The sequence below is a fragment of the Cricetulus griseus genome, chromosome 7 (genome assembly GCF_003668045.3).
Source record: "Cricetulus griseus strain 17A/GY chromosome 7, alternate assembly CriGri-PICRH-1.0, whole genome shotgun sequence".
Classification (NCBI taxonomy): domain Eukaryota; kingdom Metazoa; phylum Chordata; class Mammalia; order Rodentia; family Cricetidae; genus Cricetulus; species Cricetulus griseus.
In genome coordinates, this window is record NC_048600.1 from 75,933,909 (window position 1) to 75,948,815 (window position 14,907).

The 14,907-nt window shown below is 42.4% G+C and overlaps 2 protein-coding genes and 1 pseudogene across 2 annotated transcripts in view; 1 reads left to right on the plus strand and 2 right to left on the minus strand.

Annotated features, from left to right (window-relative positions):
• The window catches only part of Akap10 (A-kinase anchoring protein 10), a 53,707-nt gene extending 41,447 nt beyond the window's left edge, over window positions 1-12,260 (minus strand). Inside the window, exons 1-2 of the mRNA XM_027427225.2 lie at window positions 12,004-12,260; window positions 4,591-4,638 (exon numbers count right to left, since the gene is read on the minus strand). Coding sequence (XP_027283026.1) covers window positions 4,591-4,638; window positions 12,004-12,091 — 136 coding nt within the window. The 5' untranslated portion in view covers window positions 12,092-12,260. The remainder of the gene's footprint in view (window positions 1-4,590; window positions 4,639-12,003) is intronic.
• LOC100751121 (40S ribosomal protein S27-like) lies at window positions 3,647-3,981 on the plus strand. The gene has a single exon (XM_027427226.2). It carries the CDS (start codon window positions 3,665-3,667, stop codon window positions 3,917-3,919), a length of 255 nt encoding a protein of 84 aa, XP_027283027.1. The 5' UTR covers window positions 3,647-3,664; the 3' UTR covers window positions 3,920-3,981.
• Window positions 12,261-14,204: 1,944 nt separating the features above from the next.
• LOC113836851 lies at window positions 14,205-14,313 on the minus strand (annotated as a pseudogene).
• Between the last annotated feature and the right edge of the window lie 594 nt (window positions 14,314-14,907).

Genomic DNA, 14,907 nt, shown 5'->3' on the forward strand with positions numbered 1-14,907 from the left:
TGGAGGTTCACAAACACATGCAACTCCAGTTCCAGAGGATCTGGTGCCCTCTTTTGGCCTCTGTGGAGAATCAGACACACACGACGCACAGATACACATGATACACATGCAGACTGAACACCTATACTCATTAAATAAGTCAGACATGTTGGCACACGTCTTTAATCCCAGCAAATGGGAAGCCAAAGAAGGTGGATCTCTGTCAGTTCAAGGCCAGCCTGGTCTACAGAGAGAGCTCCAGGACAGCCAGGGCTTCATAGTATGCCTTTAAATCCCAGCATTGAGAGGCAGAGAGAGGCAGGTGGATCTCTTTGAGTTCAAGGCCAGCCTAGTCTATAGAGCTAGGTCCAGGACCGGCTAGGGCCACAAAAAGAAACCGTCTCAAAGAAAATAAAACAAAACAAAAAAGATAATTCTATCAAGCAGCAAGCAAAGTGGGAAGAAAACACTCTTATAATTCTCAAAATACTGCACCAAAACTCTAACTTAGAGAGACTTTCTCTGAAAACTTTGACTACAAAGAGGAAGCCAAGCTGAGTGCAGTGGTATAGGACTACAAGCCCAGCCAGGAAGCCAGGAAGTCAAGTCAGGTTCAGGTTAGTCTGGGCAATGTGGCAAAATGTCTCCAAAAAGAGAAAAGTACAAAAATCTAGAAAGCATTTTGAAATGTGGACCTTTTCAATGTCTTAATCTTTGCTTGCTTCACAAAACTGAATTTATGATAAAGTCTTGAGAGAAAAAAAACTAGAAAAATGTTCATCACAACACTTTACTTTTTTCAGTTTAAGCTACTTAAAAATAAACAGTCTTAGGCAGGGCATAGTGCCCTATGCCTTTAACCCCAGCACACAGCAGGGCAGATAGGGAGAAATTGCTCAAGTTCAAGGCCAGCCTGGTAAACAGTGAGTTCCAGGCAAGCCAAGGTTATGTAATAAGACCTTGCCTCAAACAAATAATAATAATAATAATAATAATAATAATAATAATAATAATAATAATAATAGACATTTAAAATTTACGAAGTCAGTGGAGATGCAGTTTGGTGGCAGAGTTCTTTGTTTAGCATTTGTCAAGCGGGCCCTAGGTTTGATCCTCAATACTACAAATTGTTTTGTTCAGAAAATGTATTTAATAGTCTGAAGAAATAGTATCATCCTTTTGACTTCAGCATTCTAAAATATTGACTGAAAGTAAGCTCAGCTGCTAAAGTTGAGATTCACACTTATTTCTAAAGAGCAAAAGTAAGTAGTTACCAATGCAGTAGCAGGAAATACTGACCCAATACTGCAACACTATCAGAACGACCCTAACTAGTTGCTGAAGCTAAATTAAAATTCTATTTGTTCTATCTATTCCGCACAGTAGTAATGACTCTTAGAGAACATTTTAAATAAGTTTTGGAAAGCCAGGCATGGTGGCACACACCTTTAATCCCAGAACACAGGAGGCAGAGGCAGGCAGATCTCTGAGTCCATGGCCAGCCTGGTCTACACACTGAGTTCCAGGACAGCCAGGGCTACAGAGAAACTCTGTCTTGAAAAACCAAAAGTTTTTAGTGTAGTGCGTTGCTACAACAGGAAAGAGAGAAATGATACAGGTCACTTAGCAAGCCATGCCTCAAGAATCTCTCAAGTAACTAAGGTCTTCCATAAAGTTTACTGACCTCCAATTTTCTGGGCTCCTTGCAATCCTTCACTTCAGCTCACTAAGATAACACTAGGCAGTGATCACCTCCATAGGAACACCTGTGAAGACCAGGCACTCTACTGCTTTGTCTATGGGTTTTTACTTGTTTTGGTCTCTCTGGACAATTCTTCAAGATTGGTATTTCCTCCATTTTAGAGTAAAGGCAAACACACAGAAAAGCTTTGTCCTAGGTCTATGAACTTGGAAAGGGTCATTTCGACTGGCAGAATTTCAACCTAGGTCATGTAGAGTCTCATCTTTGGTTAAAACCCAAGACCCTAGAATTACTGCATGTGAAACATAAAAATGAATGACTCGTAAGTGCTTCCCAAGCAATATACCACAACTGAACATGTAATTCCCTAGTTTCATTCTGTGAGGCAAGCCAGAAAGATAGCAAGTGATAAACCTTACATCTGTGTTCCGCATAGTTCAGATGTAATCAATAACAAACGTCAATTCATTTTACCTGTTGGACTTTCAATTTGGTCCTGATTTCTTTATTACCATCACTACTTCAAACCACCTGTACAATTATTTGGCAGATTTTTTTCTCCCTACCAATAAAGGCAATACCCCAGTCTTTCATGGTCTCTGTTACAACTTTTTTAAATGCCAAGAATAAAAGTGCTAGCTGGGCCTGGTGGTGCATGCCTTTAATCCCAGCACTCAGGAGGCAGAGGCAAATGCATCTCTGTGAGTTCAAGGCCAGCCTGGTCTAGGCTGTTCCAGCAAGTTCCAGGACAACCAGTGCTGTTGTACAGAGAAACCCTATCTTGAAAAACCAAAACCAAAAAGAATACAAATGTTCTACAAATGGAGGCCATTACTATTTTGTTCTATTTGCTACTGTACATCTAAGTAGGTCCTGCTGATTATACTGCAACTTTACTTTTATCCCTACGTATGTCTGCATGCATGTATGCAGACAAGTGTGAGTGCACACGTGGCAGGGAGTGTTTGTGGAAATAAAAGGATAACTTCCAAAATCAGTTCTCTCCTGCCATCAGCAATTTTATTCACTGAGCCTCTTGAGGAACCTCGGAGAGCAAGCTTCTGGAAGAGCTGTTTCTTTTAATGTTATTATCCTAAAGCCAAGTCCGTATCTGCTAAGCAGAGATTACATGATCATGAAATTTATTTTTACATATTACTTGTGGGTTGTTATATTTTGCAGGGGAACATAATTTATTTACTTGTTTTCTTTCCGAGAGAGGGTCTTGCTGTCCTAGAACTTGCTACGTAGACCAGACTGGCCTCAAACTCACAAAGGTCTGCCTGCCTGTTTCCTGAGTGCTTTATTTAAAGGCATGTTTTACCTTACCCACCTAGCATGAAGTTTTTAAGACTCAATTTTAATTTAAAGAATTAGAAATCCCCTGGAAAACAAAATGATGCTAATCTCGTCACTGTACAAACGAATCTGAAGAAAGTTCCATGACTTCCTGAAGTCAAACTACTAGTATCAGTTTTGGGTGAAGACTGCAGTTCTGATGGCCTGAAGTGCTAGTCCCTTCCTTCTACCACAGTCAGACATGCTTCACAAACCTCCACTTAGGACCTTTCACCTTTACCAAAAGCCAGTCACTTCTGGCTTAAAGAAAATAGTTTAAACTAATACAGAATCCAACTCACTTTAAATGATCAGAAATAAGTGTACAATCAGGCTGTAGGGGCATTTTTTTCTCTAATCTTGCCAATCTTGTAAATATAGTTAAACTCTGAAGCAAACTGAGCAGATGGTAAACAATGCTGGCCATTTATCATAAAATACTAGAAAACTCTAAGCAGCAGTCTGCATATTTTAGCTACCTTATACAATGACATTTGTATATACTAGCTATGGAAATAATTTTCTATTGTAAATTTTTTCATTCCAATCTCAGTACACTAGATACTGAATAAAAAACCCAGCAGAGATGATACGTAAGAAAGAAAAAAAAGGCTTTTCCGGCAGTGACGACCTCCCTATGGGAACATGCCTCTCGAAAAGGATCTCCTTCATCCCTCTCCAGAAGAGGAAAAGAGGAAACACAAGAAAAAGCCCCTGGTGCAGAGCCCCAACTCCTACTTTATGGATGTGAAGTACCCAGGATGCTGTAAAATCACCACGGTCTTTAGCCATGCACGAATGGTAGTCTTATGTGTTGGCTGCTCCACTGTCCTCTGTCAGCCCACAGGCAGAAAAGCAAGGCTGACAGAAGGATGCTCCTTCAGGAGGAAGCAGCACTAAAAAGCACCTGATTCAAGATGAGTGGGAACTATCCCAATAAACACATTTTGGATATAAATAAAATAAATAAATAAAGAAAAAGGAAGAAAGGAAGACTTACTTAAACCCATAAATAAGAATGGGTATTATCAGCCACAAAGTACAGTGAATAAGCTTAAATGAAGGCCATTGATGCTAATACAGTGAAAACTGTACTCATCCACATTTCTGAACAGACAGAAAACCAGCCTTGTAAATGGGAGTCTCTCTAGCTGTCACAGCTCAGTGTTTGTTTTACTGAACAAAGCCAACTAATGACTGTTAGGGAACAATCAAATGTATGATTAACAAGGAACTGGTTCACTTTACAGCAGCCACCAAATGCCAGTAAAAGCCTGTTAGAATATACATATTAAAGAAAGAATGTCATAATTATAAATAATAATGATGATGGAGAATGGTTACCGTCACAAGAAAAGAGGAGATAAAAATCAGAGCACTCGCCTGGGGAGTGGAGGGGGGATGGGTAGGGGCAGGTGGGATGTTGGGGGGGAGGGAGAGGGAGAAGGGATTGAGATGTGAAGCAAACTTTTTCCTAATTTGAACTAATAAAAGAATAATAAAAAAAAAAAAATCAGAGCACTCATAACCCCCAAGCCCATCGCTGTGAAAACAAAGGAGAACTCACTCACCTTTGATGGACTTCACATCTGAGGTCTTCTCTTGCTCTTTACCTTTCACTAGAACACAGAAAAGCATCATGACCAACTTCTGCAGTCAAAGAGATCCATTCTACAAATTGTCACCATCAGAGACAGATGAGTATTCTAAGTTCTAAAACTATGAACTATGTGCCCTGAGGGCGGGTCAATTCTCAGAATTCTCTGAGAAAGTAACCTTTGAATAGCACTTGATCAAAACCTCTGAGAGGGCTTCTCAAGAGCCAACCTTCAAAACATCTATATTCAAGTTCTGACTCTTGCTACTTATCAGCCATGCAATCTTGGACAAGTTACTTTATTTCACTGAATGTTAATTTCCTCAAGTAGTAAAATCAGGCCATTAATAAAACTCACTTAGAGGGTTGCTGATGAAAAAGGAAACACTCGTAAAAGGCATCTGAAATGAATTTAGGATGTTAATACCACGAGTCACCCACTATGCTGCCTACGAGTGCAGTACAAAAAAAGAAAGAAAGAAAAAGACTTCTTTGATTATATATAGCATCTTACTTCTTTTGTGTGCCCTCCCTAGCTTTGGGTACAAACATCTCAAACTTACAACTTCAATTCCTAAGCCTAAGGTCTAACAAGTTGTCTCTAAAATGATTACATAATCTTTCCTTTATTACACAAAACAGTGAAAATTCTGTAACAGAGAAGCTCACAACAGCAAGCAAGAAAGCTGTAAATGCTCTAGACAAGTGTGGATTCTATTATAAGATCTGACATCAGGTTATTTTTAACCTGCTTTACTTTCCTTGTGTTTGTTTCAAACACTGAATTTCCTTGAACTCATCTTGAGTGGTTTATCAAAGTAAGAAATCTCAGAATATGCTGTCTCTATATTCTGAAATATTAAAACTGGAAAGACAGTAGCAAAAAATAGCTGGCTGTCAAGAGTATCTCCCACAAGTGAACCCATCAACAAACCAAGTCCCTAGCATGTGCCCAATTCTCCTGCATCAGAAAAGGGCCCTTGCCTTCAGCAAGTCTATTTCCAAGCACGTAGGCACCAACGTAGAAAAGATAAAGTGGTGACTGGTACTAGTCACTGCCGTGGGGAACATAAGGATGTGTGATGAAGTAACTGGTATCTATCTTACAGCAGTCCTCCTGCCTCAGCTTTCCAAGTGCTGGAACTGCATGAATGCCCCACATACCATTGGACTGTGGCCTATCTCTTCTAATATAAGCAGATGGAAAAACCTGTGCTCTGGAGTTGATGAGTTTCTCGTTTCTTTTTAAATAATACCTTAACGTCTGTCACGACCGTTCTTATTTATATTTTCACACAAAATGCTCCATAAGAATTAGCACTGAGTTTTTGGTTTTTCAAGACAGGGTTTCTCTGTGGCTTTGGAACCTGTCCTGCAACTAGCTAGCTATTGTAGATCGCTTGCCTCTGCCTCGAGTTCTAGGATTAAAGGCATGTGCCACCACCGCTCGGCTGCTTTTTTTTTTTTTTTTTTTTTCCTTTTTTGGAGATAGGGTCTCTCTGTGTAGCTGGAACTCACTCTGTAGACCAAGCTGGCCTTGAACTTAGAGATCCATCTGCCTCTGCCTCCCAAGTGCTGGAATTAACACCATGCACCACAAATTTTTAATCACCCTTGTTTCTTTCCTGTCATTTATTTTGAGGAATGGATCTTGGGGGATCCAGCCCATTGCTTGCTGTTGCTGTGGGCTTGCGAAAGGGTAGAACATAGGGGTAGGAAAGTGGTGGAGACTCACTTACTTCATGACAGTCAGGAAGCAGGGCCAATGCCATCTTTTCACATCACCTATATGTCTAATTTCCAATTTTACATCTTCAGCTTTGCTCCTTATCTAAATCCAGGCTGGTGTAGCTAATTGTGGTCCACTTTTCATCTCTGACAGGGTTACTTAAATTACCTGAAACTTAACTCCAAACTTGGCTCCTGTAGACCTATCATCATCATCATCATCAGGTTTGTAGTATTGACTTTCTTAGGATAAAACTACAGTCCATCCTTAAACATCTCTTTCTTTCCTGCTCTGTACTTCACCAGTCAGCAGGTCTGTTAAGGGCTATCCCAGAACACAACCTAAATTTAGCCATGTGTCACCACTCTTGATAGTTAACGCTGGCTGAGGTAGCTGCCTCTGTTCAGGCTGGGAGGCTAAGGAAGTCCTCTGAGATGTTACTTGAATTTCAGCTTAAATGTCAAGAAGGAGCTGATTCTATAAAGATTGAGAAATCACAAGTATTTTGCAGCAACCTTGCTTATGGAGTGACTGGTTATCTAGCAGAAAAAAAAAATCACATCTCCTACCTTTTATTCTATATCTGCATCTATACATCTATATTAAAGGTTCACAAACTTATTCTGAAAAGAATCAGAGTATAAGCATTTTTAAAATTTTTTTTACTTGGGTTGGAGAGATGGCTCTGTGGTTAAGAGCCCTGGCTACTCTGATTCCCAGCACCCACATGGTGGCTAACAACTGACTGGAACTCCAGTTCTAGCTGATCAACACTCTCTTCCAGCCTCTAAGAGCGCAGCATGCACATGATACACAAACACACACACAGGTCAAACACCCATACACACTTTTTAATCTCAAAGATTTATTTAGTTGTACTGTGAGAGAGAGAGAGAGAGAGAGAGAGAGAGAGAGAGAGAGAGAGAGAGAGTGTGTGTGTGTGTGTGTGTGTGTGTGTGTATGTATGTCAGTATACACATGTGTGGAAATCAAAGCACAATATTTGTGAGCCCTTTCTCCTTTCACTGTAAGTTCCAGGGACTGAACTCAAGTTGTCAGACTTGTCCAGCAAGCACTCTGTCCTGCTGTGCCATCCCACAATTCCCAAATTGTAACTATAAGTTCTGCTGACCTCAAAGGTCTCTGTTTGGACTGTTAAACATACAGACATACATTGTTAAACATACAGTGTTACAATAACTGGTGGTGCACTGTACTATTAAGATGGCTTAGTGGTGAAGAGCCTGTGCTGCTCTTTCAGAGGACCCAGATTTGGTTTCCAGCACACACCATGTGGCTCACAGCTATCCATAACTATAGTTCCAGAGGATCCAATCTCTTCAGACCTTCTAGGGCACCAGGCACACACATGGTACACATACACATGTACATGAAACAGACACACACACAAAGCAACAACAAAAAACTGGTGGTGTAGGAGCTTTGATGAGTGGACTATATCTTGTCTCTGAAATACAAAAATAAATCCCAGGGACTGGAGAGAGAGCTTAGCCCATGAAGTGTTTGCCACATAAGCTTGATTGACCTGAATTTGACCTTCAGAACCCACATTAAATTGGGAGGAGAGAACTGACTCCACAAGTTGTAATCAGGTCTTATGTGCCCAGTGACACATGTGCGGAACCCTCCCCCCACAAAATCACATAAAAATTTTTCCAAATAGAAACGAGCACAACTGGTGAATAAAACAAAACTTGAAATGACTTAAAGGTAAAACAAACAAACATCTGCTCTTGAGATAGAGAATGGTATTTAAAGAAAGCAGGCTGAAAAGATAGCTCTGTAGTTAAGGGCACATACTATACTGATGGGCATGGTGGCACACACTTTTCATCCCGGCACTCTGAACAGAGGCAGGTAGATCTTTGAGTACCAGACTAGCCTGGTCCATAGGGCAAGTTCCAGGACAGCCTGGACTACACAGAGAAATCCCATCTTGAAAAACCAACAAAAAAAAAAAAAAAAAAAAAACCCGAGTTTGTATCCTACCACAAGTGCCATGTGGCTTGCAAATTACTGTAACTCTAGCTCCAGGAGATCTGACACTCTTCTGAACTCAGTGCTCTCGTATTGCCACGTACACACAAGGGCACACACACACACTTATAACTTAAAGAATTTTAAGAACAAATTTCTAATGCTCCATCTCAAATGAAGCTTCTGAGCGTTTTGGAGTGGGTTGAAATAAGTTCACACATTTGCTGCTCTTCTGTAAATCCAGCAAATGACAGCAGGATCTTAATTAGCCCTTCAAGGTTGAGGTCACTGTACTGAAGAAGGCACTTTCTTTTCTGCTTTTGTCTTCTGGAATTCAGAGACATGATCTGTTCAGCTGGTTGGAAGCACAGTGCCAAGTAGCAAGGTTTGATAATTTATGCTCTGGGAGCTATAGCGTGGCTTCTCAGTGTGCAACTGTGCCTATCAATAACATTTCAAAAAAAGAAAGCTGGCAACAGTTAACAAATAGCACGGATTAGAATAGGAAAAGCATGGCTACAGTAGGGTAATTGTTCTAACCACTTTGCACTTGTTATCTCAGCCTAGTGACATACTTGAATATTTGCATCAGGAAGATACCTACCTGAATGATTAAGAACATCAATGTTTGTAAGTAAAAATTAAGAATAAGTTTATTATGAGGAAAACAGGTAAATAGAGATATATTTATGAAGGAATCAAATAGTTATAATGAATTCCCACAACAACCTATAACTCTAGTTCTAGAGGATCAGATGCCCTCTTCTGGCCTCCTCAGGCACAGGCACATACATACAAACACAAAGGCAAAACACCCATACATATAAAATTTAAAAGTCAGTGCTAATTCCTATGAAACATTTCATGACAAACTTTTTTTTCCCCCGAGACAGGGTTTCTCTGTGTCGGCCCTGGCTATAGATCAGGTTGGTCTTGAACTCATGGAGATCAACCTGCCTCTGCCTCCCAAGTACTGGGATTAAAGGCTTGAGCTACCTCTACCTGGCCATGACATCTTTAAGATATTCTCAAACACAAATGAGAATCTTGTAACTCCATCAATTCCAGGGAGTGTATACCAGAAGAGACAGACAGGCCAGGCAGTATTACAGGCCTGCGATCCCGTACTCAGAAGATTGAGAAAAGACTGCTGTACATTTAAGGCAAGTAATAGCCACATTATCAAGACATTGATTTGAAAATCCCCCAAAATTAAAAGAGATGAAAAACATGACAGAAGAATTACAAATAGCATCTCTCAAAAGACTTAGATACAAAAGAAAAACTTAACACAATAGAGACAGAGAGGTAAAATAAGAAAATGAGAAAACACGAAGGTAATTCTTATAATTTTTTCCCCTATTTTGTTGTTGCTGTGTTAGTGTTTGGCTTGCATCTATGTACATATAGCATGTGCATGCCTAGTGCCCAAAAAAGTCAGAGGAGGGTAAAGGATTCCCTGGACTTGGAGTTACAGATGGTTGTAAGCTGCCATGTTGGTTCCTCTGTATGAAAACGACACATACTCTAAAGGGCAGAGCCACCCCAGCCTCCTTTTCCTGCTTTTAGATTAACCATTTTAAAGAAAAATAAAAATGAGGAGGATCTGTATAAGATGGGCTTCAGAAGACAGATGTGATACATGCCTGCAATCCCAATACTACAGAGGCAGGATAATGGCCACAAGTTTGAGAGCACCCTGTTCTAACCAGTAAACGCTAAGGCTATGGCTATAAAGCTAGACTGCCTCAACCCCAACACTCCTGTTTCTAGCTTCATTTGCCACACCCAGTCTCCAAAACTCACCTGGAATGATTTTTTTTAGGTACATTTATTTGTTTTGTGGGTGTGGGCTTGCCACAGCACATGTATGGGAGGCAACCTTTCCTTCCACCATTGTGAGTCCTGGGGCATAAACTCAGATGGTCAGGCTACACACCAAGGGCCTTTATCTGCTGAGCTCCAGAACAAGCTTTCCATGCAAATAATCAGATCACTCTTTATCCTCGAGTTATCCCTCTTCAAAAGTTTTACAATACATCTCTCTGTATTTGGACTCAAAATCAGTAATGTGATTTTTTATCCACCTGCTTCTCTAAGCCTCGGTCACAGCAGCTGAGTTGCCTTTCCTGAAGGGCACCAGCTCTTTATTCCTGGTACTTACAGTGTTTTCCTGCCCTCTCTAATGTTACATCTTAGTACTGATCCACTAGCTTTATGTTTCAAGGTTACATACTGAGTGCCTCCTCTAACACCCAACCAAAATAGGTTCCTCTTCATAAATTACTCTCTCATTACACATCATTCAGTTTGTAAGGATATACATTCAATTTTTAAAATTTTTCATATTATTTTTTTGCTTATTTATTGTCTGCCTACAGCATCAATGAGCTCCATAGGTACAGGGACAATGTCCCGATGACTGCTCAATGACATCCTAGCAGTGTCTGGCAGACTGGACACTTGGCAGTGTGTTGAATAAACAGACAACAGTCTGTTGTCATGCAACATGAAATTAGTCCCATACTTAGAATGTATTTTCCCCCTTAAAAAGTAAGCACTCAACACTGTCAAACTAGCTACAGTTAGTAACTCCAGAGGTATTAAGATACTTTACTGACAAAGCTTCCTACCATTTTACCAGTTTCATTCATTCAGCATCCAGCATTAACAGTCAGCTTCAGTACTATGAGGCCTTTAGAAATCACCTGATTCTCAGCTGGGAGAGAAGTGGGTTACAGAGTTTATGAAAAAGCAGTCATGTGAATATAAGTCTGAATTAGTGTAATTTAAAACAACAACAACAACAACAAAAAAACACAACTGTCTAGTACATCTCCGAAGCAACAAGAATGGACGGACATAACCATCACTTGATCTAAAGAGATTTGCTTGTCCAATATGTATATGTATTTTTAGTGAAATGCAACAACCTTCTCCAGCATCAAAATCACCCTACCCTGCCTCTACTTTTAAACTGAGCAAGCTTTCACAACTGAACATCAGAAATCTAAGTAGTTCATTTATAAAAAAAAAAAAAAAAAACAGCAACGATTCCGATAATTAGTAAACTTGCTAAATCATCAAAAGCAGTAGTCTTCTGAACGGAACTTCAGTAGTAAGAAATTTTATTTTAGGAATAACAATGGGCCCCCTTCCGCTTTCCACCCCCGCCCCCTCAAAAGAGGAAACTAGAAAACAGCGCTGGTTGAAGAAACAGTTTCACGTGGTTTTAGATATAAGTCCCTTGATATTCGGGAAAGTCAGACTTCCAATAAGTAAAGGGATTTCCTTGATCTTGATCCACAGTGCGCGCGTGCACACAAGACAACACACACACACACACACACACACACACAAACCTCTGGAAACCAAACACACCAGAAAAGCCGTTCTTGAGTAAACAAGTGTTAACTTCTATGGGTTTGAGCAAGCACTTTCGGCCCAGCAAGACCATGCCCCTCGGACCTCGCAGGAGGAGGCCACCTTCTACCCTGTGGAGTCCCAGAAAGCGAAGGGAAGCGCACCGCACGGCACCGCGGGTGTCGGCGCCGAGGCCGAGCGGCTCACCAAGAGCCTCGCGGCCGCCCTGACGAAGCCCTTGCAGGCCGGCTGCCCCACCGCCGCCCGGCTCGCCCCCGCCGGCGACCCCTCGGCTACCTTTCCGCCGGAAGAAGGACATGGCGGGGCCCGGGTCGGGGCGGAGGGCGCGGGGGGACTGTCGCGGGGAGGGCCCGGCTCCCCTCATTCAGCAGCTGGCTGGGACTTCCGGGTCCGCAGGAGCCGCCGCACTAGCCCGAAAACAGCCCCTTCTTCCGGGTGTGGGCGCTGCCGCCTCCTCGGGATGCCCGGGCAGCTGCTGCCGCCATGTTATCAACAAGCCACCCGCCTGGAGTTCCGGTCCTTCCGCGCGCGGGGCTTCACGGGAGGCCCCGGCCCCGCCCCCTCCCGCGCACCTCCTCCCGCGGGGCTGGGGCGCGCGCCCGCCGAGCCCACGTGACCCGGCGTCCTTGCGTCCGCTAGAGGCTCCGTGTGATGGGGGCTCTTCGCTGAGCCTCTTCGCAAAGTCGGAGCCGGCACTTCCACGCCGCCTTTTCGCGGAATTTTGCTAAATGGTACGGACTGACTGCCAGCTTTACCCTTCCAGGTCTCCCGCACGCGCAGGCGAGCCAACGGGATCGAGGGCAGTAATCTTCTCTTCCGTGGTTCCTGAGGCTCTGTCCCACAAAGTGACCTCGGGAAGGAAGGAGAAAGAGTAGTGGGCTTATTTTCACAATGAGATCCCTACAGATGCCCCAAACGGAAAGGGCCAGCAACCTAAAAGCCTCGACAGTGAACCATTTTTCCGCTTATTCGAACGCTAACTTCTTATGAATCTTCTGACTCCCTTCAACCCTTTAGCCTCCCCACCTTTAGTGCCCTGGGTCGATGGTCACTATAGATGTAGCTCCTGAGAGAAAGTAACCAGGAACGCTTGACTCACATGTAGCTGATTTTTAGGTTGGGTCAGTGAAGTCTAGATGAGGCAGACGGAGAAACAAATTCAGAAATGAAACTTGCTTGATTATTCGGTGTGTAAAATAGGAACTAAAGCCTGGAATAGAGTGTTAGCCATATTATTAGAGCGGATTAATACTTTTTACCAGTTTTGTTTTGGGGCCTGTTTGCTAATACATGAAACACCACCAGAGCTAAAGACTTAGAAACACATCGTGCATAGATACTGTACTAAGCAAGCCCTCCCAGGTTAGTAACAATCCTTAAGCTTAGTCTTGGTATGGAGGAAACTAGGCACAGTCCATCCGCCCAAGGTCACAGCTAACTAGAAGGCAAGCCCAGGTTTCAAGGTCAAACCTCTTCCTTGCTTTACAAAAAAAAAAAAAAAAAAAAAAAAATCTAGGAAGGCTGCTATTGTCTTTAGTGAGGTGACTAAGAGAGTCAGCTGTGCAGAGATCGAAGGCTCCCTTGGGAGCCTCTGGGTTGCTCTCTGAGCATACCCCCCCCAACCCCATTCAGACCTGCCGTTCATCCTTGCGTGCCCTTTGTGCCTAATAATGTTAAGCCTTTTCTCCTGAAAAATTGCATATTAAAAACTACTTTGCCGGGTGGTGGTGGCGCACACCTTTAATCCCAGCACTCAGGAGGCAGAGGCAGGCAGATCTCTGTGAGTTCGAGACCAGCCTGGTCTACTGGAGCTAGTTTCCAGGATACCCTCCAAAGCCACAGAGAAACCCTGTCTCAAAAAACAAAAACAACAACAACAACAAAAACAAACAACAATGAAAAACCCTGCTTCATTGTATTTGTCTCTTAAGTAATTATACTATTTACAGCATCTCTCAGACAGCTAAAGATACAGCAGTCAGCTAATCACAGCCATCATTATTTACTAAGAACTTTCGATGTGGTCTCTATGTGCCTAGCACTTTACAATCAAAACCTCTCGTGTCCTTTACTCACATACCCCACCACCATTACCACCACTACCCTGTAAGAGACCCTGTCATCATTGCCTCCTGTTTATAGGTGGTGGTCTGAAGTTCTTTGTAATGACCTAGTATCACAAAAGTCATGAGAGGTAGAGACATTTCAATTGATGCCCCAGTAAGGAAGGGAAGAGAAGGAATGAAGAAGAAAGGAAGGCTACACTTGTATTATAAATTCTTTAAGGTCAAATGACTATCTTCAAGATTTTGCAGCAGTTTAGACAGTTAAGGGTTAAGGGTTTCTCTGTGTAGCTTTGGAGTCTATCCTGGCACTCACTCTGGAGACCAGGCTGGCCTCGAACTCACAGAGATCCGCCTGCCTCTGCCTCCCGAGTGCTGGGATTAAAGGCGTGCGCCACCAACGCCGGGCCTTCTAGCCTACAGCACCCCGTATTCCCAGGCGGTCTCCCACCCAAGTACTAACCAGGCCTGACCTTGCTTAGCTTCCGAGATCGGGCGAGTTCAGGGTGGTATGGCCGTAGACCATATTGAGCTATTTTTAGTTCCTTTGAAAGCCATTTACTGCCCATCCATGTGTCTGATTTAACAACCTGTAACTATCAAAACCTTGAAATGTATTCTTAACAGACCACCAGCTTCCATTAATCAAAAGCTAGGAATGTCATCAGGTAGAATCTAAAACCTGCTTTGCTGTAACCTACCTACATGTAGATAAATACTTTGATTTACAACTTTGTTTCATAACTAATAAAAATCTCATGTAACCACTTCTACAATGGAACATTGTATTTGGAAGAAACAAGAATCTGTACTCGTGGGCCATGATTGGTTGAATTTGGTTCCAGAATAAACTCCTTCTTACTCCTTTTGAGGTGAAACTGTTTGGGGGCTGACACTTTCCACCTCTAGCTAATGCTCCTGTATCTAGCATTCAGGAACAGATGCCTTTTGATCAGGTGCAGAGGATGAGCAATACTTAGCAGCCCAGGTGCTTCAGGTGCTTTCTGAGTCATAGTTATTGTTACAGTTTGGACCTGAACAGCCTACCTGAAGGCTCTTGTTCCAAGGCTTGGTTGGTCATCAGTCTGTGGTGGTATTGAGAAGTGGAGGAAACTTT